This window comes from Halichoerus grypus, chromosome 1, assembly GCF_964656455.1.
Source record: "Halichoerus grypus chromosome 1, mHalGry1.hap1.1, whole genome shotgun sequence".
In the NCBI taxonomy this organism is placed as follows: Eukaryota; Metazoa; Chordata; class Mammalia; order Carnivora; family Phocidae; genus Halichoerus; species Halichoerus grypus.
This window is the reverse complement of record NC_135712.1, coordinates 85,615,889-85,643,318: the sequence shown is the minus strand read 5'-3', so window position 1 is coordinate 85,643,318 and position 27,430 is coordinate 85,615,889. Positions and strand designations below refer to the sequence as shown.

At 35.8% G+C, this 27,430-nt stretch overlaps 1 protein-coding gene across 3 annotated transcripts in view; it reads left to right on the top strand.

The window, feature by feature from the left end:
* The window catches only part of PIK3CA (phosphatidylinositol-4,5-bisphosphate 3-kinase catalytic subunit alpha), an 87,796-nt gene that overhangs the window by 47,808 nt on the left and 12,558 nt on the right, over nt 1-27,430 (top strand). For all 3 annotated transcript variants that reach the window (XM_078068960.1, XM_078068962.1, XM_078068967.1), the window contains 12 exons: nt 506-715; nt 2,061-2,311; nt 2,922-3,167; nt 3,890-3,975; nt 17,768-17,873; nt 18,391-18,543; nt 18,634-18,768; nt 22,440-22,564; nt 23,450-23,531; nt 23,843-24,007; nt 24,230-24,333; nt 25,741-25,912. In XM_078068960.1, the coding sequence (XP_077925086.1) occupies nt 506-715; nt 2,061-2,311; nt 2,922-3,167; nt 3,890-3,975; nt 17,768-17,873; nt 18,391-18,543; nt 18,634-18,768; nt 22,440-22,564; nt 23,450-23,531; nt 23,843-24,007; nt 24,230-24,333; nt 25,741-25,912 (1,835 nt within the window). The remainder of the gene's footprint in view (nt 1-505; nt 716-2,060; nt 2,312-2,921; nt 3,168-3,889; nt 3,976-17,767; nt 17,874-18,390; nt 18,544-18,633; nt 18,769-22,439; nt 22,565-23,449; nt 23,532-23,842; nt 24,008-24,229; nt 24,334-25,740; nt 25,913-27,430) is intronic.

The window sequence follows — 27,430 nt, the reverse complement described above, 5'->3', positions numbered from 1 at the left end:
CATTGTCGTTCTAAAAGCAAATAACCATGAAACTTAACTATTTTCTCATTACTAAAATATTTCTGTCTGAATCAGTTAACTACCTTTGTAACCTTAAATAAATAGATTTTGAAATAAAAACCATTACAAATTGAAAGTATTTTTTGACTAACCTGGCTAAGGAACTATTTTTAACACTTTGGTAGTATCCTATAAATTTTTCTTTAAGAAATATCATTTGTAGGGTTGACTTAGATTTGTTATATCCCAGTTTTGTTTTGTTACTCTTTAAAAAAAAAATTACATGGATGTTTGCTGCCTTTCCTCCAAGTTGCTGAATATATTATATGTTAAAAATATTTGAGTCTTTGTCAACTCTTACTTTATGTATTCATCAAAATTTCTTTAAACACAGAGACACTTCTTTATTGTGAACTTCCAAATGTGTCAAGTTCCCCATTTGTAAGAGACATGTTCATACTATATGTTTAATAGAATGTTATATTCTTTATATAATTTTTTTAAGGTTTTGCTATTGGCATGCCAGTGTGTGAATTTGATATGGTTAAAGATCCGGAAGTACAGGACTTCCGACGAAATATTCTGAATGTTTGTAAAGAAGCTGTGGATCTTCGGGATCTTAACTCACCTCATAGTAGAGCAATGTATGTCTATCCTCCAAATGTAGAATCTTCACCAGAACTGCCAAAGCACATATATAATAAATTAGATAAAGGTAAGAAAATTGTCAATCTACCATAATTGGTTACTGTAGTAAAAATTTCGATCTCTTTTTATCCCAGCTACATGATAAGCTTCTGGAAGACAGGGACTGCTTATACTGACAAGATGTAGCTGAGTGCCAAATATATATGCATGTAATAAATTATTGATTGAATGAATTGTGCACATACAGTGCTGATCCCGGTGAATTGTGTATCTTAAAATAAAACTAAAGAACTTTGAGTTTGAAATTCATTATTATACAGTTATAGCTGATTATCTTTTTACAAATAAAAAAAGTATAAATAGAAATACTTTATGAAATTTTGGGAAAACTTTGCACATTTTTGTTATACGAAGAAAAATAAATTTCTTAATAAATGGAATAATTAAATCTTATCATGAGTGATAATATATAGAATGACTTTTGACACTATCAATTTCTAGAATTAAGTGAACATGGAAATTTATACACTCTGTTGTTTAGGAAATGAAAATATCATTGTATCAGATGAGTATCTGTATTTTTCAACATAACAAAGTGAAGGTTTCAATTTGAAGTTTTAGAGTAAGTTAGCTTTCACACACTCTTAAATTTAAAATTCTGTTGGTAGAATAAGTTAAGACATCTTGTTACTATTTCACTCATATTATTCACACTAGTTTAATGCAGTATAACATAAAATCTTCATTTGAAATTCTTTTCTACTCTAGCATACCTTTTAAAATGAAAGTCTCTTTTCATTTTCGGCCAACATTCTTTATGAAAATTTCCCTACAGAAAAGTTGAAAGAATTGTACTGTGAACACCTGGACCACCCTACCATAGTTTTAATCTTTCCATTTTCATCATCTTCACCCCTCCTCCCAGCTTAATTGATCTTAAAAGGAAAACATTTAAAAGTTCATATTCTTTCCCTTCTTCCACCATCTTTTCTCTCCTTCTGATTCAGCATTTTCATTAAGTCTCCATGATTCTTTCCCATAGTTACCAAAAACTCTTCTACTTTAGGTACTGTTGAACCTTTGATACCATCATGAGTCGCTCTTCACAGGAGTTGTACTCATGAAGTATGTGATGCAGTTTAGAATGGAAATTAGCTTGGCCTCAGGTATTGTGACTCTCGTCACAGTTTTGCGTGCTTGCCATAAAACACGAGATTTGGGCATGGCCTGGCAGCCCTATCATATTTGAAGATTTGTGGTTTCTACCTGATATTTACCTATATTTAATTAGTTTGATTATAAGTCATTTCTGATTATGGTTAGAATAATGGTAGTACATACTTTTTGAAATTTGTCTCTTGAAAAATGAAATATATATGGTGATTGCATCTAATAATGTTTTCCTATTATAGGGCAAATAATAGTGGTGATTTGGGTAATAGTTTCTCCAAATAATGACAAGCAGAAGTATACTCTGAAAATCAACCATGACTGTGTGCCAGAACAAGTAATTGCTGAAGCAATCAGGAAAAAAACTAGAAGCATGTTGCTATCATCTGAACAACTAAAACTCTGTGTTTTAGAATATCAGGGCAAGTATATTTTAAAAGTGTGTGGATGTGATGAATACTTCCTTGAAAAATATCCTCTAAGTCAGTATAAGGTGAGTAACAAGCTTCAAAAATATTAATAGGAAATGTAAAAGTTGGGGACAAGTATCTGTATTTTTAGGACATACTTTTTGAAAATTCAGTGATTAATATTAGTGAATAGCTTCATAAGTTTATTTTTAATACTCTGTTTGGGGCACCTGGGTGGTTAAGCATCTGCCTTCGGCTCAGATCATCATCTCAGGGTCCTGGGATCAAGCCCTGCGTAGGGCTCCTTGCTCAGTGGGGAGCCTGCTTCTCCCTCTCCTTCTGCTTGTGCTCTCTCTCTCCCGCTCTCTCTCAAATAAATAAATTTTTTAAAGTTTAAAAAAATATATACTGTATTTAATTTGAGAGATTCATGATGAATTGAATTTGAGAGAGCAGATGCTTTTTTTCCCTTTAGATTTTATATATTTAATATTTGGGGCCTGACCGTAGATATATGGATAAGCTGATTAACATTGTTCAGATATAAACAGTGTTTTCATAATGAGTATCCTCTAGTCATTGTTTTTAATTCCTTTGTTCCTTTTTTTTTTTTTTTGCTTACATGTTTGTTGCTTTTAAAATGAAACACCTTATAAGAAATGGCTTTTTCCCTCCCCTCTTAATCTTTTACAGTACATAAGAAGCTGTATAATGCTTGGGAGGATGCCCAATTTGATGCTGATGGCTAAAGAAAGCCTTTACTCCCAACTGCCGATGGACTGTTTCACAATGCCTTCATATTCCAGACGCATCTCCACAGCTACACCATATATGAATGGAGAAACATCTACAAAATCCCTTTGGGTTATAAATAGTGCACTCAGAATAAAAATCCTTTGTGCGACCTATGTGAATGTAAATATTCGAGACATTGACAAGGTAAAGTCAAGTGTTGACGCTTATTTATATAAATTATTTTACATTGACTTTTTTATTGAACTATGTATAATAATCTGTTGACCTGCACTGTTTTCAGATAGCTAGAAAACCACTCCTCTCCCTCAGATGTTGCACGGCTTACAGTTCTTTGTCTGTAATGCTAATATCCATAATTCTAATATTCTCATAATTCTAATTTCCATATATCTAAGTTCTTAAAACCATGAGTTTTACAGAATTCATGTGGCAGCAAAACCTGACCTAACCTGAAGCGGGAATTTTTATAGTCTCTATATATCCCATTTAGTGTAAATATGCATGTGTTTTGTTGCAGAAATATTAATGTCTTTATGGGGTGCTGTTCCAGCAGCTAAGAATATGAAGTAATATTTAGTATATGTACCAATTTATCTTTCTAAAATATGAAAAACTCTGAATTACATACCTGGCCTAAAGGGATTGTGAGTCTATATTGATTTTTTTTATAGTGTGATGTCCCCCTAAAGGCAGCAACACATTTTGTTTGGTGAAGAATCTGCATCAGTATTAACTTATTATATATGTGAAGGAAGAACAGAAAAACATCTGAACAGAAACTTTTAATGGATTCTGTCATTCATATCAGTTACATTATTTTAATATTGTTTAATATTGGTTCTGTAGTGTGTGTGTGTGTATTTGTTGTGTCTTTATATACACAAACTTTCTTTTTCTTTTTTAAGATCTATGTTCGAACAGGTATCTATCATGGAGGAGAACCCTTATGCGATAATGTGAACACTCAAAGAGTACCTTGTTCCAATCCCAGGTAAGGAAGTGTATGGATTTATATTTCCAAAAGCCATGTTAGTATTTAGCAATGTAATCAATAAAAGTATTAAATTTTTTTTGCATCCTTAGTTTTATACAAGTAATTTAAATTACCAAACATTTACATATAGACCCTAAGGACTTTCAGGCAAATGAGTATCTATCACAGGATCATTTTGTTAATTCTTTGTAAAATTTTATCCGAAGGGTTTTTCTGATTCTCTCTTTCCATTATATCAAGTAGAGAACAGAATATAGTTGCATTTTGTGCTGATGATTCCCCACATTAGATCCATTAACCTAGTATTTTATTCTTACCTCCATTTACACTTACATTAAGGAATGAGAGTTGGCAAACAACTTCAGAGCCAGACTATGAGGCACTCCCATCACTCACAAGAGTAGATCTTTATGACATTCAAATAAAGAGTCTTTGGGAACAAATCAGTTTCTGAGAGGGAGTTTGGGGGAACATTTTTTTTTTTTTTTTTTTTAAAGATTTTATTTATTTATTTGAGAGAGAGAGAATGAGAGAGAGAGCACATGAGAGGGGGGAGGGTCAGAGGGAGGAGCAGACTCCCTGCAGAGCAGGGAGCCCGATGCGGGACTCGATCCCGGCACTCCAGGATCATGACCTGAGCCGAAGGCAGTCGCCTAACCAACTGAGCCACCCAGGCGCCCTGGGGGAACATTTTAAATGATTACTGCCTAGAAATACAATGAAGAAGAAAAAGGTAATATAATCCAACAGTTTGCCATCCTGCTATTTCTTTGGCTCTTTATAAAATCATTTGGGAATTAAGAATTTACCCTGAACATAATAGAAATATTTTAAGAGCACTCGAATTGTTACTAAAAATTAAAGATGGATTTTGTAGACTAGCAATAGAGACAACTAGTAAAATATCCAGAAGTAAATTTTATAATGAATTTAGACTGAGTTCTGGAAGAGTCAAGAAAAAGTTCTGGTCTTGTAATTAAGTTGCTAGATATGGCCACCATTCTAGAGCCTAGGTGAAGTTCAAAGAGGTGAGATAGCCTTCTCTACCAGGAGTAAAATAGTAAATAGTAAAATAGTTCCTTACCCTATCTGAACTATTGTCAGTCAGAAGGTACATTATTTAAATTAGAAGTTACACTGTGAAACAAACAACTACAGGATCTTTTTAAATTTTTGTTGTAACAGGAAAAGTTTTTTCCCACCCATACTGCATGTCTATCACAGATTGGGTGGGGTGTTTGTGTGAGAAACAGAAAAACAATATTTGAGGAAATACTGGACAAAAATTTGCCAAATTTGTTGAAAACTATAAACATTCTAAGGAGTTCAACAAGCCCCAACCAAAGACCCCAAAATAATATTGGGTAGATATAGCCTAGTTGTTTCAAGTACCAAAAGTAAACTAGTTTCATAAAAGCAAAATGTAAATTTGTTTAATAATATAAGATTAAAAGCTCAAAATTTTAGTAAATTAGCTATTTAGAGAAGACTTAAATTTGATTATCTTTTCTTCAAGAATTCTCTAGTTTAGAACTACAGGCCAGTATCTCTGATGAACATGACGCAAAAATTCTCAACAAAATATTAGCAAACCAAATCCAGCCATACATTAAAAAAATCATTCACCACAATCAAGTGGGATTTATTCCTGGGATGCAAGGGTGGCAGTAGTTGTAGATCAGTCAACATGATATCCTACATCAATAAGGGAAAGAATAAAACCATATGATCATTTCAATAGGTGCAGAAAAATCATTTGACAAAGTACAACATCCATTCATGATAAAAACTCTCAACATAATAAAGGCCATCTATGAAAAACCCACAGCTAACATCATATTCAATGGTGAAAAATTGGAGTCTTTCCCCTTAAGATCAGGAACAGGACAAGGATGTCCACTCTCACCACTTTTATTCAACATAGTACTGGAAGTCCTAGCCACAGCAATCAGACAAGAAAAAGGAATAAAAGCATCCAAATTGGTAAGGAAGAAGTAAAACTTCCACTATTTGCAGATGACATGATACTCTATTAGAAAATCCTAAAGACTCTCTGAAACAAATAATACATTATATGTTAAAAAAAAAAAAAAAGAAGAAGATAGTAGGAAGGGAAAAATGAAGGGGGGAAATCGGAGGGGGAGACGAACCATGAGACTATGGACTCTGAGAAACAAACTGAGGGTTCTAGAGGGGAGGGGGTGGAGGGATGGGTTAGCCTGGTGATGGGTATTAAAGAGGGCACGTATTGAATGGAGCACTGGGTGTTATACGCAAACAATGAATCATGGAACACTACATAAAAAACTAATGATGTAATGTATGGTGATTAACATAATATAATAAAATAAAATAAAAAGAAAATCCTAAAGACTCAATGTTGAAAAAGAAAAACAAAGCTGGAAGCATCACAATTCCAGACCTCAAGCTGTAACATCAAGACAGTATGGTACTGGCACAAAAACAGACACACAGATCAATGGAACAGAATAGAGAACCTAGAAATGGACCCTCAACTCTATGGTCATCTAATCTTCAACAAAACAAGAAAGAATAGACAGTCTCTTCAATAAACAGTTTTGGGAAAATTGGACAGCCACATGCAGAAGAATGAAACTGGACCACTTTTTTTACACCATACACAAAAATAAACTAAAAATGGATGAAGGACCTAAATGTGAGACAGGAATCCATCAAAATCCTAGAAGAGAACACAGGCAGCAACTTCTTGCTAGACATGTTTTCAAAGGCAAGGGAAACAGAAACAAAAGTGAACTATTGGGACTACATCAAAATAAAAAACTTCTGTATGGAAAAGGAAACAACAAAACTAAAAGACAGCCTACTGAATGACAACAAATGACATACCCAATAAAGGGTTAGTATCCAAAATATATAAAGAACTTAAAAAACTCAACACCCAAAAACCAAATAACCCAATTAAAACATGGGCAGAAGACAGGAACAGACATATCCAAAGAAGTCAGACATCCAGATGGCCAATAGACACATGAAAAGATGCTCAACATCGGGGCGGAGCAAGATGGCAGAGGAGTAGGAGACCTGGATTTCGTTTGGTCTCAGGAATTCAGCTGGATAGGGATCAAACCATTCTGAACACCTACAAATTCAACAGGAGATCGAAGAAAAGAATAGCAACAACACTCTGAACAGAAAAGCAACCACTTTCTGGAAGGTAGGACATGCAGAGAAGTGAATCTGAGGCGATATTCGGGAGGATAGAGGGCGGGGGAGGGGGCCTCCGTCACTGGCCCTTCTGGCAAGTGATAGAGCCGCAGAGCACAAAGTCGGAACTTTTAGAAGTCGGCTCCGCTGAGGGACGTCGCTCCAGTGGTTAAGCGGGGGGTGGAACCCTCGCGGGACAGTGTGGTCTCAGGACCCTCGGGTCACAGGAAGACCGGGGGTGCCTGAGTGCGGCAGAGCTCCCAGGGATCGGAGCAGGGAAGCCGGCTGCAGAGACGGAGCCGAGGAGCGGGCTCTGAGCTCGGGGTTGCCATAAACTGATCGGTGGCACAGTCGGGCCACTGCTCCTCCAGCAGGGACCCAACAAGAGGCAGATCCGGGGAGACTCCCCTTCCTGCCCCGGGAGGAGCGGCGTGGGAGCGCATCGCAGGGATCTGCTGGGTTTGGAGACTGCACACGGGGTCGGGTGCCAGAGATAGAGATGCTCGGTCACAGGCCGGGTGAGCACAGAGTGCGGCCAGAGACCGGGAAGACGGGAGTGACTTACTGCTTTTCTCTGGGGGCTCACTGAGGAGCGGGGCCCCAAGTTTTCGGCTCCTCTGGGGCGGAGATAGGGAGGCTGCCATTTTCACTCTCCGCCTCCAAAGCTTTACGGAAAGCTTGCAGGGAACAAAAGCTCCCCAGAGCAAACCCGAGCAGATGACTTAGCCCGGACCCGGCAAGGGCGGGGCAATTCTGCCTCTGGCAAAGACATTTGGGAACCATGGCAACAGGCCCCTCCCCCAGAAGATCAGCAAGAACAGCCAGCCAAGACCAGGTTTACCGATCAATGAGAACGGCAGAACTCCAGTGCTAGGGGAATAATGCAAATAGAATCCATGGCTTTTTTACCATGATTCTTTAGTCTCTCAAAGTTAATTTTTTTTTTAATGGTCTTTTTTTTTTTTTTTAATTTTTCTTTTTCCCTTTTTCAACCAACATCTTATCAGTCCCTTTTTTAAAAAACATTTTTATTTTTCATTTTTAGAGTCATATTCTGTCCCTTCACAGTAGTTACCCGTATTTTTGGCATATATATATAAGTTGTTCTCTCTTTAAAATTTTGAGATAGTTTCTTCTAATAGATCAAAATATACCCTAAATCTCTAGTGTGTGCTTTTTTCTACTCTCCTGCCTGATCACATTCTCTCCCTTTTTTTTTTTTTTAAATCCTCTTCTTTCTTTTTTCAAACAACTTCTTATCAATTCCTTTTAGAAAATTTTTTATAATTTTCATTTTTACAGTCATATTCCATCCCTTCATCATATCAACCCTTATTTTTGTACATATATAGGTTTTTCTTTCTTTAAAATTTTGAGAGGCACTTTCTTCTAACAGAACAAAATACACCCAAAATCTAGTGTGTGGCACTGATCTATGTACCAGCCTGATCATATTTGATCATATTCTGTTTTTTTTTGTTTTGTTCTGTTTTTGTTTGTTTTTATCTTTATCTTTTTCTTTTTTCTCTCTTTCCCTTTCTTTTCCCCCTGCTTCAGGTCTTTTCTGATTTGTTTAGAGTATATTTTCTGGGGATGTTGTTACCCTGTTAGCATTTTGTTCTCTCATTAATCTATTCTCCTCTGGACAAAATGACAAGACGGAAAAAATCACCTCAACAAAAAGAACAAGAGGTAGTACCGACTGCCAGGGACCTACTCAATACGGACATTAGTACGATGTCGGATCTAGAGTTCAGAATCATCACTTTAAAGATACTAGCTGGGCTTGAAAAAAGCATGGAAGTTATTAGAGAAACCCTTTCTGGAGAAATAAAAGAACTAAAATCTAACCAAGTAGAAATCAAAAAGGCTATTAATGAGGTGTAATCCAAAATGGGGGCGCTAACTGCTAGGATAAATGAGGCAGAAGAGAGAATCAGTGATATAGAAGACCAACTGATGGAAAATAAAGAAGCTGAGAAAAAGAGAGATAAACAACTACTGGATCACGAGGGCAGAATTCGAGAGAGAAGCGATACCATAAGACGAAACAACATTAGAATAATTGGGATCCCAGAAGAAGAAGAGAGAGAGAGAGGGGCAGAAGGTATATTGGAGCAAATTATAGCAGAGAACTTCCCTAATTTGGGGAAGGAAACAGGCATCAAAATCCAGGAAGCACAGAGAACCCCTCTCAAAATCAATAAAAATAGGTCAACACCCCGACATCTAATAGTAAAACTTACGAGTCTCAGAGACAAAGAGAAAATCCTGAAAGCAGCTCAGGAGAAGAGATCTGTAACCTACAATGGTAGAAACATTAGATTGGCAACAGACCTATCCACAGAGACCTGGCAGGCCAGAAAGGACTGGCAGGATATATTCAGAGCACTAAATGAGAAAAATAATGCAGCCAAGAATACTATATCCAGCTAGGCTGTCATTGAAAATAGAAGGAGAGATAAAAAGCTTCCAGGACAAACAAAATCTAAAGGAATTTGCAAACACGAAACCAGCCCTACAAGAAATATTGAAAGGGGTCCTCTAAGCAAAGAGAGAGCCTAAAAGCAACATAGACCAGAAAGGAACACAGACAATATACAGTAACAGTCACCTTACAGGCAATACAATGGCACTAAATCATATCTTTCAATAGTTACCCTGAATGTAAATGGGCTAAATGCCCCAATCAAAAGACATAGGCTATCAGATTGGATTAAAAAACAAGACCCATCAATATGCTGTCTGCAAGAGACTCATTTTAGACCCAAAGACACCCCCAGATTGAAAGTGAGGGGGTGGAAAACCATTTACCATGCTAATGGACACCAAAAGAAAGCTGGGGTGGCAATCCTTATATCAGACAAATTAGATTTTAAACCAAAGACTGTAATAAGAGATGAGGAAGGACACTATATCCTACTTAAAGGGTCTATCCAACAAGAAGATCTAACAACTGTAAATATCTATGCCCCTAACATGGGAGCAGCCAATTATATAAGGCAATTAATAACAAAAGCAAAGAAACACATCAACAACAATACGATAATAGTGGGGGACTTTAACACCCCCCTCACTGAAATGGACAGATCATCTAAGCAAAAGATCAACAAGGAAATAAAGACTTTAATGACACACTGGACCAAATGGACTTCACAGATATATTCAGAACATTCCATCCCAAAGCAACAGAATACACATTCTTCTCTAGTGCCCATGGAACATTCTCCAGAATAGATCACATCCTAGGTCATAAATCAGGTCTCAACCAGTACCGAAAGATTGGGATCATTCCCTGCCTATTTTCAGACCACAATGCTTTGAAACTAGAACTCAATCACAAGAGGAAAGTCAGAAAGAACTCAAATACATGGAGGCTAAAGAGCATCCTACTAAAGAATGAATGGGTCAACCAGGAAATTAAAGAAGAATTAAAAAAATTCATGGAAACCAATGAAAATGAAAACACAACTGTTCAAAATCTTTGGGATGCAGCAAAGGCAGTCCTAAGAGGAAAGTATATAGCAATACAAGCCTTTCTCAAGAAACAAGAAAGGTCTCAAGTACACAACCTAACCCTACACCTAAAGGAGCTGGAGAAAGAACAGCAAATAAAGCCTAAACCCAGCAGGAGAAGAGAAATAAGAAAGATGAGAGCAGAAATCAATGAAATAGAAACCAAAAGAACAGTAGAACAGATCAACAAAACTAGGAGGTGGTTCTTTGAAAGAATTAACAAGATTGATAAACCCCTGGCCAGACTTATCAAAAAGAAAAGAGAAATGACCCAAATAAACAAAATCATGAATGAAAGAGGAAAGATCACAACCAACACCAAAGAAATACAAACAATTATAAGAACATATTATGAGCAACTATATGCCAGCAAATTAGATAATCTGGAAGAAATGGATGCATTCCTAGAGATGTATAAACTACCAAACCTGAACCAGGAAGAAATAGAAAACCTGAACAGACCTATAACCACTAAGGAAATTGAAGCAGTCATCAAAAATCTCCCAAGAAACAAAAGCCCAGGGCCAGATGGCTTCCCAGGGGAATTCTACCAAACATTTAAAGAAGAATTAATACCTATTCTTCTGAAACTATTCCAAAAAATAGAAATGGAAGGAAAACTTCCAAACTCATTTTATGAGGCCACCATTACCTTGATCCCAAAACCAGACAAAGACCCCATCAAAAAGGAGAATTACAGACCAATATCCTTGATGAACATGGATGCAAAAATTCTCACCAAAATACTATCCAATAGGATCCAACAATACATTAAAAGGATTATTCACCACGACCAAGTGGGATTTATCCCTGGGTGCAAGGTTGGTTCAACATCCGCAAATCAGTCAACGTGATACAATACATTAATGAAAGAAAGAACAAGAACCATATGATCCTCTCAATAGATGCAGCAAAAGCATTTGACAAGGTACAGCATCCTTTCTTGATCAAAACTCTTCAGAGTATAGGGATAGAGGGTACATACCTCAATATCATAAAAGCCATCTATGAAAAACCTACAGCAAATATCATTCTCAGTGGGGAAAAACTGAGAGCTTTCCCTCTAAGCTCAGGAACGCAGCAGGGATGTCCACTATCACCACTGCTATTCAACATAGTATTAGTAGTCCTACCCACAGCAATCAGACAACAAAAAGAAATCAAAGGCATCCAAATTGGCAAAGAAGAAGTCAAACTCTCACTCTTTGCAGATGATATGAAATTTTATGTGGAAAACCCAAAAGACTCCACCCCAAAACTGCGAGAACTCATAAGGAATTCAGTAAAGTGGCAGGATATAAAATCAATGCACAGAAATCAGTGGCATTCCTATACACCAACAACAAGACAGAAGAAAGAGAAATTAAGGAGTCAATCCCATTTACAATTGCACCCAAAACCATCAGATACCTAGGAATAAATCTAACCAAAGAGGCAAAGGATCTGTACTCAGAAAACTATAAAATGCTCATGAAAGAAATTGAGGAAGACACCAAGAAATGGAAAAACGTTCCATGCTCATGGATTGGAAGAACAAATATGGTGAAGATGTCAATGCTACCTAGAGCAATCTACACATTCAGTGCAATCCCTATCAAAATACCATCCACTTTTTTCAAAGAAATGGAACAAATAATCCTAAAATTTGTATGGAACCAGAAAAGACCCCGAATAGCCAGAGGAATGTTGAAAAAGAAAAGCAAAGCTGGCGGCATCACAATTCTGGACTTCCAGCTCTATTACAAAGCTGTCATCATCAAGGCAGTATGGTACTGGCACAAAAACAGACACATAGATCAGTGGAACAGAATACAGAGCCCAGAAATGGACCCTCAACTCTGTGGTCAACTAATCTTCCACAAAGCAGGAAAGAATGTCCAATGGAAAAAAGACAGTCTCTTCAACAAATGGTGTTGGGAAAATTGGACAGCCACATGCAGAAGAATGAAACTGGACCATTTCCTTACACCACATACAAAAATAGACTCAAAATGGTTGAAAGACCTCAATGTGAGACAAGAGTCCATCAAAATCCTAAAGGAGAACACAGGCAGCAACCTCTTCGACCTCAGCCGCAGCAACTTCTTCCTAGAAACATCGCCAGAGGCAAGGGAAGCAAGGGCAAAAATGAACTATTGGGACTTCATCAAGATAAAAAGCTTTTGCACAGCAAAAGAAACAGTCAACAAAACCAAAAGACAACCGAAAGAATGGGAGAAGATATTTGCAAATGACATATCAGATAAAGGGCTAGTATCCAAAATCTATAAAGAACTTATCAAAGTCAACACCCAAAGAACAAAGAATCCAATCAAGAAATGGGCAGAAGACATGAACAGACATTTTTCCAAAGAAGACATCCAAATGGCCAACAGACACATGAAAAAGTGCTCAACATCGCTCGGTATCAGGGAAATCCAAATCAAAACCTCAGTGAGATACCACCTCACACCAGTCAGAATGGCTAAAATTAACAAGTCAGGAAATGACAGATGTTGGTGGGGATGTGGAGAAAGGGGAACCCTCCTACACTGTTGGTGGGAATGCAAGCTGGTGCAACCACTGTGGAAAACAGTATGGAGGTTCCTCAAAAAGTTGAAAATAGAGCTACCATATGACCCAGCAATTGCACTACTGGGTATTTGCCCCAAAGATACAAATGTAGGGATCCGAAGGGGTACATGCACCCCAATGTTTATAGCAGCAATGTCCACAATAGCCAAACTGTGGAAAGAGCTAAGATGTCCATCGACAGATGAATGGATAAAGAAGATGTGGTATATATATATACAATGGAATATTATGCAGCCATCAAAAGGAATGAGATCTTGCCATTTGCAACGACGTGGATGGAACTGGAGGGTATTATGCTGAGCGAAATAAGTCAAACAGAGAAAGACATGTATCATATGACCTCACAGATATGAGGAATTCTTAATCTCAGGAAACAAACTGAGGGTTGCTGGAGTGGGGGGTAGGGTGGGAGGGATGGGGGGACTGGGTAATGGACACTGGGGAGGGTATGTGCTCTGGTGAACGCTGTGAATTGTGCAAGACTGTTGAATCTCAGATCTGCACCTCTGAAACAAATAATGCAATATATGTTAAGGAAATAAAAAAAAAGAAGATAGCAGGAGGGGAAGAATGAAGGGGGTAAATCGGAGGGGATACGAACCATGAGAGACGATGGACTCTGAAAAACAAACTGAGGGTTCTAGAGGGGAGGGGGGTGGGAGGATGGGTTAGCCTGGTGATGGGTATTAAAGAGGGCACGTTCTGCATGGAGCACTGGGTGTTATGCACAAACAATTCATCATTTAGATGAATCACTACATCTAAAACTAATGATGTAATGTATGGTGATTAACATAACAATAAAAAATTTAAAAAACAAACAAACAAAGATGCTCAACATCACTCATCATCAGGGAAATGCAAATCTAAACTACAAGGAGATACTACCTCGCACCTGTCAGTGACTAAAATCAAAAACAGAAGAAACAACAGTATTGGGTGAGTTTGTGGAGAAAAAGGAACCCTCGTGCACTGTTGCTGGTAATGTAAACTGGTGCAGTCACTATGGAAATCAGTAAGGAGGTTCCTCAAAAAAATTAAAAAAGGACTACCCTATGATCCAGTAATCCTGCTACTGGGTATTTACCCAAAGAATACGGAACACTAATTTGAAAAGCTACATGCACTCCTATAGTTTATAGCAGCATTATTTACAATAGCCAAATTATGGAAGCATCCCAAGTGTCCATTGCTAGATGGATGGCTAAAGAGCTGTACACACACACACACACAGACGCACACAGTGGAATATTATTCAGCCATAAAAAAATCTTGCCATTTGCAGCAACATGGATGAAGCTAGAGAGTTATAATACTAAGCAAAATGAGTCAGAGAAAGACAAGTACCATACCATATGATTTCAGTCATGTGGAATTTAAGAAACAAAACACATGAACAAAGGGGGAAAAAAATAAAGCAAGAAACTCTTAACTATAGAGAACAAACAGAGGGTCATCAGAGGGGAGGTTATGGGGGGGATAAGAAAAGTAGGTGATGGGGATTACGAGTACACTTATGGTGAGTACTGTATAGAATTGTTGAATCACTATATTGTACACCTGAAACTAATATAACTGTATGTTTATATTGGAATTAAAATTAAAATACTTAATAAAAAAGAAATCTCTAGTTAAAGGGTAAAATCCCTATGGTAATAGTATGAGGATTTAAGTAGATTTTTTAACTTTTCTGTATTCACAAAATTAAAATCAAGGATAAAAGAATATGAAGTTATTAGAAAGGTAGAAAAGTTGATTTAAAAAAAATTCTTACTGAGATTAAGTGATTATTCCATATCCGTACTTCCCATATGCTAGGTAAAGTAGCCACTTAATGATTTCTTCATAGATGTTACCAGTCTTCTCCCAAAATCAGAATAAATTTGGAATATATATATCAAACCATTGCCTAAAAATAATTTAATTGATGTGTGTGCACGCATGTGTCTGTATGGACTTTAGAGGAAGAGAGAAACATGTTTTTGTCAATTAGCATAGTATTGAACAACTACATTTATAGGACATAGCTTTCTTAGAAAGTGTGTAGAATATTTCTCATTAATTATAAGCAATTCTAAAGTTTTAGAAGTAATAAAACTCTTGGGTACATGTGAGTATGTGTATCTTTAGTTTTTCTTAAATTATTGTGGCCTTATCTGATCCCACAGTATTTCTTCTACTTGCATTTATTGTTTCTTTCCCCTTTAGAATTTCTTATTACTAAGTCCTCCCACTTAAATGTAAGCATTCTCTGCATCAAAGGACCATATTTTTTTTTATCTCTGTCCATAAGTAGAACTTATTTTACTGATAAAGTTCATACCTTAGTTTGGCTAATTAAAAATAGAACTTTATGCCATTTTATTGTTAGGTCTTATTTATAATAAAAAATAGAATTATGAAAAAGCCTTTTGAAGAGATTTTCTAGATTAATATCTAGCACTTGAACTTTTGCTGTGGACCAGTTACTATTCTAATCACTTTACTTGTGTTATCTGACCAAGCCAGCCAGGCACCCCTTTACTTGTGTTATCTCATTTAATCTTCACAACAGCCTTATGGAGTAAGTACTATTATTAGTCTTATTTCAAAGATGAGAAAACAGACAAAAGCAAGGGTCACACATTTTTTTAATTTAAATTCAACATATAGTAGTACATCATTAGTTTTTGATGTACTATTCAGTGATTCATTAGTTGCAGATAACACCCAGTGCTCATCACATCACAAAGGGTCACACATTTAATAAAATAGGAGGAGCAGGAATCTACTCTAGGTAGTCTGACTTCTGACTTTATACTGGTAACTGTTGCTATAATGTTTCAAAACAAGACAAAACAATGTGTTGTGGGGCACCTGGGTGTCTCAGTCAGTTAAGCAACTGCCTTCAGCTCAGGTCATGATCTCAGGTTCTGGGATCAAGCCCCACCTTGGGCTCCCTGCTCAGTGGGGAGCCTGCTTCTCCCTCTCCCTCTGCCCCTCCTGCTGCTTGTACTTTCTCTCAAATGAATAAATAAAATCTTTAAAAAAAAAACAACAATGTATTGTTAATTGGCTCTTTACAAATATGTCCACCAAATATAGATATAATTTCACATACAATTTCCAGTAAATTGAAAGGAATTTATCATAAATATTTGTCATCACTCTCTAGAGCAACTTTCTATTCTTTCCTTATTATGAATGTTAACTGTTATCTCTTGTGAAGTAGTTATTCTCAACTTCAAATACTTTCTGCTTACATATCCTTCATTTTACTTACATACTTAACGGGTTCTTCTGAATAAAACTACACCATATGTAAAAGTAAATATAATTGTAATAATAATAGGAAATTGCACTCTTCTTGTTTAGTTTCCTTCTTTCCTGTGCCTTTTCTATAAGCTAGTTTGTTTTTAATTATTTTTTTTACTGAAGTATAGCACAAATGCATTAAAATTATATAAATCGTAAGACTGTTGAATTACAGACCTGTACCTCTGAAACAAATAATATGTTATATGTTTAAAAAAAAGAAGAAGAAGAAGATAGCAGGAAGGGAAGAATGAAGGGGGGGGGAATCGGAGGGGAGACGAACCATGAGAGACTATGGACTCTGAGAAACAAACTGAGGGTTCTAGAGGGGAGGGGGGTGGGGGGATGGGTTAGCCTGGTGATGGGTATTAAGGAGGGCGCGTACTGCATGGAGCACTGGGTGTTATACGCAAACAATGAATCATGGAACACTACATCAAAAACTAATGATGTGATGTATGGTGATTAACATAACATAATAATAAAAAAAGTATATAAGTTGTAATCATAAAGTTCAGTGAATTATCACAAAGTTAATACCTATATAACCACTATGCTGGTTACGAAATAGAACATTTACCAGAAATACGACATTGCCACTTCCCATTAACCTTCTCACCTCCCCAAAGGCAACAACTGTCCTGACATCTAACATTATTTTTCAGTTTGAACTGTTCTTAAATTTTATATAAATGTACTCAAGGAATAGATACTCTTTTATGTCTAGTTTCTTTCACTCATGTTTGTAAGATTTCATCCATATTGTAAGTAACATGTTTATTTCCATTACTGTATAGTATTCCATTATACAAATTACTGCAATATATTCTACTTTTGGACATTTGGTTTGTTAACACTTGGGGGATATTTACAAATACTAATCACTAGCAATGTGTGAGATTTCCTGTTACTACAGCTCCTTACCCTCCCTTGGTATCATCATTGGTATCATCAGCCTCTATAGTTTTAGCCAATCTCTTGTATAGTAATATTTCCATGAGATTTTATTTTGCATTTTCTGGATGACAAATAATAATGACTACATTTTTATGTTTCTTGGCCATTTGGATATGATCTTGTGAAGTATGTCTATTCCAGTTGATTTCTGGCCTGTTTTTATTTGATTTTTTGTTTTCTTGATGATTTGTAGGAGTTGTTTATGTACTCTGGATAAAGCCTTTTTTTGGTAAATTCTTTTTTTCTTTAAAATCTTACATAGGTGGAATGAATGGCTAAATTATGATATATACATTCCTGATCTTCCTCGTGCTGCTCGACTTTGCCTTTCCATTTGTTCTGTTAAAGGCCGAAAGGGTGCTAAAGAGGTAAAGTATTTCAGAAGGAATAATTATATTTACTTCTAAAAAACTCTTAATTATACTGCTGATTTGAATTTTTATCAAGAAATGGATTTTTTCTTTATCTAAAAAAATTAGTCAAATATTTTTAAATTTTTAATAAATAAATGTGTCAAAGAAGAATACCTCAGGAGAGCTTCCTGAGTTTATTTACAATGAGTATCTCCTGAGTTTGCATTGACACAATTTTTTAAACATGCAGAGTGACTACCCACAAATATCTGTTAGGTGACTACATGCCAATATCTGCCTGGCTTGCTTTGGTTCATATTTCCTATTTATAATTAAAGACAAGTTCATGTAATTTCAAATAGGGAAACAGAAAGTGCTTGTATCTTAAAAAAAAAAAAAATTGATGTGGCTTATTATAGATAATCATTATAGCGACAGTTATTGAATTCTTTCTGGGGAAGAAAAGTGTTTTGAAATGCATTTTGTAATTTAATCCACAGAGTAGTGAATATTTTTCTGTTCGTTTTTGAAGGAACACTGTCCATTGGCCTGGGGAAATATAAACTTGTTTGATTACACAGATACTCTAGTATCTGGAAAAATGGCTCTGAATCTTTGGCCAGTACCTCATGGATTAGAAGATTTGCTGAACCCTATTGGTGTTACTGGGTCAAATCCAAATAAAGTAAGCTTTTTATTATCATAAATTAGAATTTTTTCCTTTTTTATGACAGTTAAACACAATATATATGATAACTTTTATTCCATCTCTTAGGAAACCCCATGCTTAGAGTTGGAGTTTGACTGGTTCAGCAGTGTGGTAAAGTTCCCAGATATGTCAGTGATTGAAGAGCATGCCAACTGGTCGGTGTCTCGGGAAGCAGGATTTAGTTATTCCCATGCAGGACTGGTAAGGCAGATCACTGAGTTTTCTTAAGTATCAATCATAATCGGTGGATTTGGGTTTATCCTCTTTGTTTGAAGAAGGGTTCATGTGTTTTAGTTACACTGGCATAGCTCCTATGGGCTCTGGACAGAGTTGCGATAGAATCACATTCTCCATACGCTAATATTGTTACTGCAGTTCTGCCTCTTCTTAGTTTATTCAGAGCCCTAGCCTGCCTTCATTTAACAAATATTTATTGAATGTCAACTATGTTTGTATTTATTGTATGAGAGGTACTAGGTAATAAAGTTGTGACCTAAAGAGACCTCCATTGTGTATACAGTCTAATGTGAAAATAGACATTAAAGTGGTAAAAGAAATGTAAGATTATAAATCATGGTAGGTGCTAGGATGGAAAAACCAGTAGTGTGCCAAGAATGATTACAGAGGGTTGGGGTGAAAAGCTGATATATACTGGGTTCAAGAAAGAACTTCTTAATTCTCTGAGATAGTAACCTTAAAGTTGAAACGGAAGTGTGAGTATGTTGTTAGTTGAGCTTGGAAGTAGAGGAGAGCTTTGTTACCACCATACTCCAAATCCCCTAGAAAAGATTACATATAAAATGGGAGTTTAAATATGGATCAAGTTGTCTGATCTTGGCCATTACTTTGGAACCACAGTATAACTGGGTTCAAGGACAATTAACTCTCTTATTTCTCAAGGGCAATGGTATCAGTGCTAAGAGAAGAAGGTATTTTTGTTCTTTGTTGTCTCTTTCCCTAGTTTCCAATTTATCACTTTTTCTTTGGCCTGGTGATACATTATAGCTAGACCAACCAATGAGTATGGGGCCAGGAGGTCTGAAATATGCCTCCCTGGGGCAGCTGGAATGCTGCACTGAGGAACTTTATTAGTTTATAGCTGTGTTCTCAGTAAGGAGTTTACAAATCAAATCCCTTTTGTAAACTGATTAGTAATAATCATAACCTTCCTGCCAGTATACTTTCAGAGATATGTAGCAGGTATTTGGATAAGTATGAACTAATTTAAAATCATTACTTTAAGACTCATTTATCTCCTGTTTTTATTCATACATTCACTTTACCATCAGAGTCTGTCTCAATTAGCTTTGGGTTTCTTTTTTGAGCAGTTCTAACTCTTTGTAAGGATTGATATTTTATGACTTTTTTTCTTAGAATTTTTTCTTTAAAGAAAAAAATTATTTATTTTTATAAACTTTTATAAATCTAAGATACAAACAATATAAAAGGTCCTGGGAGGTAGAGGGGACAAAATTACGCCACTTGAGAATCATTACTCCAGACTCTAATGATGATAGTCAAATTGATCATATAGGGAAAACATCAAATAATATCTTAGATGAATTTTCTCAAACTCAAGATATAATGAGTGAACAATGTATTTCCAAGGACAAAAAGGAATATGGTATTCACATTCAGTTAGTCATTCAACAGGAATAACTTCATCACACATTTTTTGATGAGAACTTGGACCACACCTCATCTTTCTTTCCAGTTTTAATGCTGCTGTACACCAGAATTTACTTGATATACTTTTTAAGTGGATAAACATCACAGGCAGGTGTGTATGAAAAGATGAGTGGAAGGAAAAAGGTGATGTAGAAATACAAAATTGCTTGGATTACTATAAAAGTTCTCAAAAGTATTACATTTTGACAGTTCAAGTACAAGAAGAAAAACCAGGAGTAATGATAAGCTAGAACTTTTTAGATATGCATTTGAAGTCAGGAATCAGTATCTATAAGATGTGTATGTTCCAGGCTCATGCATGGCAGTTGATGAGCAAGCAGTTAATGGCATTCAAAGGATGTTGCCCATTTTGGATTATGAATTTGGTTCTGCTGTGTTTAAATTCTTTTTTTTTTTTTTAAGATTTTATTTATTTATTTGACAGAGAGAGAGAGCGAGAGCAGGGACACAAGCAGGGGGAGTGGGAGAGGGAGAAGCAGGCTTCCTGCCGAGCAGGGAGCCCGACGTGGGACTCGATCCCAGGAACCTGGGATCATGACCTGAGCCGAAGGCAGACGCTTAACGACTGAGCCACCCAGGCGCCCGTGTTTAAATTCTTAATAAGATGTCTAGTAAAGTTGTTTTTCACAATTGTTTTTCACAAAATTTTTCACATTTATTTTGTGTTAAAAATGAAAACAACTAAAAATAAGCCAATAATATTAAGAGTCACTTGGACCAAGATGAGAAATGATAATGACTGCTTTTCCTGGTGAATCAAGGGTTAAGTATTTGTTATCTCTTACCTGGAGTATTACAATAGCCTCCTAAATGGTCTTCCTCAGTCTACAAAACAGCTAGAATAATCTTTGTAAAACATAAATCAAATCATCCCTTAAATAGCTTTCACTAAAAATAAAATCCAAACCTTTTACCCTGACTTGCAAATTTTACGTGCTCTGACCTCCCATCACTGCTCCCCTCATCCACTGGGCTTCAGGCTCACAGGTCTTCTTCCTGTTCCTCCCTCACTCCAAACTCATTCTCTCCTTGGGTCACTTTCACTGTTTCCTCCATCTGCAGTGGTCTTTTTCCTGATCTTAGTGTGGGTGGTTCTGTCTTGTCATTTGGATCACTGATTAAATATTCCCTTCTCAGAGGCCATTTCCAAACACCCAGTGTAAAGTATAGCCACTCAGTCATTCTCCATTACATCACCCAAAGTATTTGTATCAACTTGCCAATTTTTTTTATTTGTTCATTTAATTTTTCACTATAATGGGGACCCTGTTAGTGCAGGTTCTTTTACTATTTAAGACCCCCAGCAGTAGGAATAAAACAAGGCACACGCTACATGTTTTAATAAATATTTGTTGATGGACATGTGCCAATAATATTTATTTATATTATTGGATAAATTAATATTTGAATGTTAATAAAATGTTAAAAAATGTTAATAAAAACCAAGTGGCATGGATGCCTGCTTTCATTTTTAGCCATTGGGAATATGTGTAACCCATTCCAAGGGATGTATACTTGTTTTCATAATATATTAATATACATTGATAATTACTCATTATGCAGTTAATATGTCTGTATTTAAAGGGAATAAATATGTTACTTGGAATCTTGGAATTATACCAAAGGTTATGGTATTTTCATTTTAGTTTCCAAACATTTAATGTCCAGTGTTTTAACGGGGGTATTTCTTTTCCTTTTTTCTCTTACTTACTTTTACTTTTTAAGTTTGAAAGCCTTGCAGTGATTATAAGGATGCATTCGAGCAAAGATTATGAAAGAATTTACATTTTTATTTTATTATTTTACTATTTCGTATTATTCCAGAAACATGAGCAGATTAGTTAATAGAATACTAGGAAGGGGCCTCATCAGGAAGAGAAATCAGTTACTCACTTCTACCCCCAAGTATCCCAGTCTGGTCTTATCCCTGACTCACTTTGGTAGTTACTGTTCTGTGGCTGGTGGTAATGTTAACTAAGATACTGGATTTGTTCTGCAAATACTGCCTTAAGTTGATTCTCCCCTATCCCTGAAAATAAAGGCTTATGATGAGAATAAACTGTTTCACAACAGTTAATAAGCAATATAGAGTTGTTGGCCATTGTCTTTTTTTGTAGATCACTCATGAATCCAGGAAAAAATATGGCAAAGGAAATCATATAAGATATTACTTTATTTTGCAGAGTAACAGACTAGCTAGAGACAATGAATTAAGAGAAAATGATAAAGAACAGCTCCGAGCAATTTGTACCCGAGATCCTCTATCTGAAATCACTGAGCAAGAGAAAGATTTTCTGTGGAGCCACAGGTAAATATTAAGATGGAGATTCCCTGTTTCTTCTGTTACAGAAGGAACAACAGATCTTGGCTTATCTTGCAGGTTCTACCATACCTATTAAAGTACATAAAGCATAATTTACGTGACTTTTTATTATAAACATTATTCTTTTTTAAACTGTGGATAAAGATCAGTATTTCTAGAAAATCATGCTGCATTGGTGCTAACCTTCCACCTTCAAGCCTTGAAGGCTTTTTAAAATTCTAAATCCCTGATATGACTTTTTTTAATATTTTATTTTGGGAGCTTTTTTAAATGAAATTCAAGATCTGAAAAAAAAAAATACCCTACAGCTTTAGATCAATTTAGTTGTGATGTAGTTGGTCTAGATATTTCAATTTTTAGGCGTTCCTTCCGTTTTTTTCTTACACTTCCTCAAAGTGATAGTGCAGTGCTTTATTTTCACTTATGAAGAAATTACCCCACTACTTGGGAATTATATACTGATTTATTTAAATAAAGCAGTTGCAGTGCATTTCTACAGAAAGTCCATTGAAACATAAATTTTGTCCAGTGACTACAGTAGAAGTGGCGACTCTTCTCATGGTTTCTATGGGGTAAGTAGGTACATAAAAGGAGCTCTGTAGTGTTATGAAATAAGTTCATAATTTGTTCAAAGTATCTGTCTTCCATTTGGATTTTTCTTTTGTCTTTCTTGACATTATAACTAAGTGTATATGTGCATAAATATGCAACTATAGTGTTAAATGCTGATTTCTTTTGATTTTAAAGAAGGCTAGTAATGGTAAGTTTTGAAAGTGTTTGGAAAGATTACATAGTTGAAACTTTAGATATCTAGGCCTTTTGAATAACATGCAAGAATGTTTTTTGTTTTGTTTTGTCTTTTCCATACAGACACTATTGTGTAACTATCCCTGAAATTCTACCCAAACTGCTTCTGTCCGTTAAATGGAATTCTAGAGATGAAGTAGCGCAGGTAAATGCATGTTTGAGATTACAGAATAACTGTTGTATACAATTGGTGTGTAGCTCAAATTGTTTTCTCTCAGAAAGTCTGCATAAGAGGTGAAAGAGACTATGTTTTATATTAGTAATGATAATATAGTGGAGAAAAATATCATTCACAACACTTCCACTGAAAAATTAATTAGAATTGAACATTTTAAACACCAAGTTCATAAGGAGAGCTCTTAACTAATTTTAAAATAATAAATTAAGACAATGTCTTAGAGAGTTCACTCACAATTGCCTTTCCTTTTTAAATATGATTTGTCTTTCCTGTAACAGATGTACTGCTTAGTAAAAGACTGGCCTCCAATCAAACCTGAACAGGCTATGGAGCTTCTGGACTGTAATTACCCAGATCCTATGGTTCGAGGTTTTGCTGTTCGGTGCTTGGAAAAATACTTAACAGATGACAAGCTTTCTCAGTACCTAATTCAGCTAGTACAGGTAAAATAATGTAAAATAGAAAAATAATGTTCTATTCTAAATCCATGCAACTTTATCCAAACTGTGGATCTTTATCTACACTGGTTTTATGCCTTTTTTAAAATCAGTTTTATTACCAGTAGTACCTACTTACTTTCTAAAAAATTTTCTTTAAATCCAACCATGCAAAAATCGACCCTGATTGATGCAACGTTGTTTTTATCTTTGTGTTTAATCACATAGGTCCTAAAATATGAACAGTATTTGGATAACCTGCTTGTGAGATTTTTACTCAAGAAAGCATTGACTAATCAAAGGATTGGGCACTTTTTCTTTTGGCATTTAAAGTAAGTCACATTATTTTCCCAGTAAATTCTTTAGATATATATTACTTGCTTTCTTAACAGATCTATAAATATTATATACTGTTGTTTTTGTCTGAAAGAGTTTGCCATAATGAAAGTATATTGTACCAGTGGTAAGCTTCCCTTCAACTTTTTCTCTTTAATATTAAATAAGCAGTAAAATTCAAAGCTGAATTTTATACAGAAATGAGAGCTGAAATATTTTTAAAGACTTTGATTTTACTTTAAGCAAAGCAAAATATGCTAGATTAATATTGGTTAATATTGCAGTTGGTTTCACTTATATGTGGATTAAAATACCCAAAATAAAAGGGAAGAAAAAAATCCTGCCTTGGAATTCAGAACAATAATGACAAAAATCCCACGTTTCAGAAAACAAGCTAATTAAGAATTAAAAGTATTTGGGCACCTGGGTGGCTCAGTTGGTTAAGCAACTGCCTTCAGCTCAGGTCATGATCCCTGAGTCCCGCATCAGGCTCCCTGCTCAGCGGGGAGTCTGCTTCTCCCTCACCCTCCCCCCTTTCCCCTCTTATGCTCTCTCTTACTCTCTCTCTCAAATAAATAAATAAAAGAATTAAAAGTATTTTGTAGAATATGATCTATCTAATACTCAAAGTGAGATCATAAGCCATACACTGTTTTCTAAATTTAGAAAGATTTATAATTAATTTGACTTTTTTAATAATTAACTTGATTTTTTAAATGTTAAAATGAATCAAAATGGAGTCTCGAAGCTAGGTTTAAAATAACTTAAATTCAAAGACAGTATAGAAAAGGGACATGTATGCCACAAGAGTCAAATAGTACTCACTCGCTCTTCACTCCCTCCCTATTCATTTTATTACTTTTGTCCTGAATTTACTTGTTTCGTGTTTATATATCTTTCCTTTTAAGTTCTTATTTAAATTCCAGTTAGTTAACATGCAGTATAATATCAGTATTACATATTAGTATTACAATATGTACGATATAATGATTAAACACTTCCATACAACACCCAGTGCTCATCATTAAAGCAAGTGCACGCCTTAATCCCCATCACCTATTTCACCCAGCCCCCAACCACCTTCCCTCCAGTAACCATCAGTTTGTTCTCTATAGTTAATATATCTTGTGCTAAGATTAGTAAATGAAAAGTAGTTGAAATAGGCCTATAGGCTAGTTTATTAAATTTACACTTCCAGGAACTATCTTAAATTCTTGATTATTTTGCTTCCAAATGATAGATTTTAAATCATTTTATTGTTAGTATGATTATAACATTAGAAAAAAAGACTATATACGTATACTTATTTAAGACCATATATGTAATGCACTGTGTGCGTGCGTGCGTGCGTGTATGTGGGTCTTTTTTTTTTTTTTTTTTTTAATCTTATGCTGCTCTTTTAGATCTGAGATGCACAATAAAACTGTTAGTCAGAGGTTTGGCCTTCTTTTGGAGTCCTATTGTCGTGCATGTGGGATGTATTTGAAGCACCTAAATAGGCAAGTTGAGGCTATGGAAAAGCTCATTAACTTAACTGACATTCTCAAACAAGAGAAGAAGGATGAAACACAAAAGGTATGTGAATCTTTAGTTTGTTTTTGAAACTCTTCATTGCGGTGGGGCAGGGTAATTTGAGAGCCCGGTGTAGATGCAGATTGTGGGCATTAGAATCAAGCATATCAGGATTTGGATCCAAGTGCCACCGCCTCTCAACTGTGTAATGTTAGACACATTATTTAGTCTTTGAGATCCATTTTCGTTCTTTATAAATGGCAGTGATACTTTCTACGTAGTGTAGTTGTGAGAATTAAATTACATGAGATGCACTGAAGTACATATCACAGTCCCCAGAACGCAGGCAGTGCCCAGTAAATGTTAGTCCTTTCTTCTTTCCCTTCCTTCTCTTTTACACAGCCCTGACTTTTAAAATTATTTTTCCTTATTTTGTGTCATTTATTATCTTTCAGTAATGACCCTGAAAATAAGTGTAAAGAAATTAATTTGTACATTTCTAAGTTTAAAATGGACTCTTAGTCATGCAGTGAACATTATCACACACTGGTGATCTGTAATCTAGCCTAGTGTAACTGAGGAATATGTTTTCATGACCTCTTCCTCCTCTCTGTCCTTTTTTCAATCTACCACATCCTGTAGTAAAAAGTGAGATCATTCCTCACCTCTAATGAAATGGGAAAAAAAAATCCCGGTATATTAGTCCCCAAGCACAAAGAATGTAAATTAGCAGTACTGAATGAATTTTTCCAACATCTTCATTGATACTGCATGAAAAAAATTTTAAAGGAAGTTACTGTATTAATCTAAATGTCATAGAGTGAGTAACTGAGTTGATTTTATTGAACTTGGGGAATATAAGTTCAAATAATGATATTAGAAAATAATTGTGGGGGGGGGCGCCTGGGTGGCTCAGTTGGTTAAGCGACTGCCTTCGGCTCAGGTCATGATCCTGGAGTCCCGGGATCGAGTCCCGCATCGGGCTCCCCGCTCAGCGGGGAGTCTGCTTCTCCCTCTGACCCTCCCCCCCCATGTACACTCTCTCTTTCATTCTCGCTCTCACAAATAAATAAATAAATCTTAAAAAAAAAAAAAAAAAAGAAAAGAATTGTGGGGGCGCCTGGGTGGCTCAGTTGGTTAAGTATCTAACTCTTGATTTTGGCTCAGGTCATGATCTCAGGGTAATGAGATCAAGCCTGGCACTGGGCTCCATGCTGGGCGTGGAGCCTGCTTAAGATTCTCTCTTTCCCTCTGCCCCCGCCCCTGCTCACACGTGCTCTCTAAAAAAAAATTTAAAAATAATAATTATTATTACACTGTTTCTGATGCTGGAATCATGAGCCAGAGGGGACTAGACTGCTTTGAAAGAATAAAACTTACTATATTTATATTGTAACAGATAAGAAAAAAGAAACTAGGTATCAGTTATTTTGCAAATATAGGCATTTCTTTTAGCTGGAATTTTCATATCACAGCTTGGCTCTGATACAGTGGATTAATTGGGAATGTGAAAGTCATTATTCACATTATTATTGGTTTAAATGGGATTGTGATAGGAAACTGAAAATGCCATAGGAACAA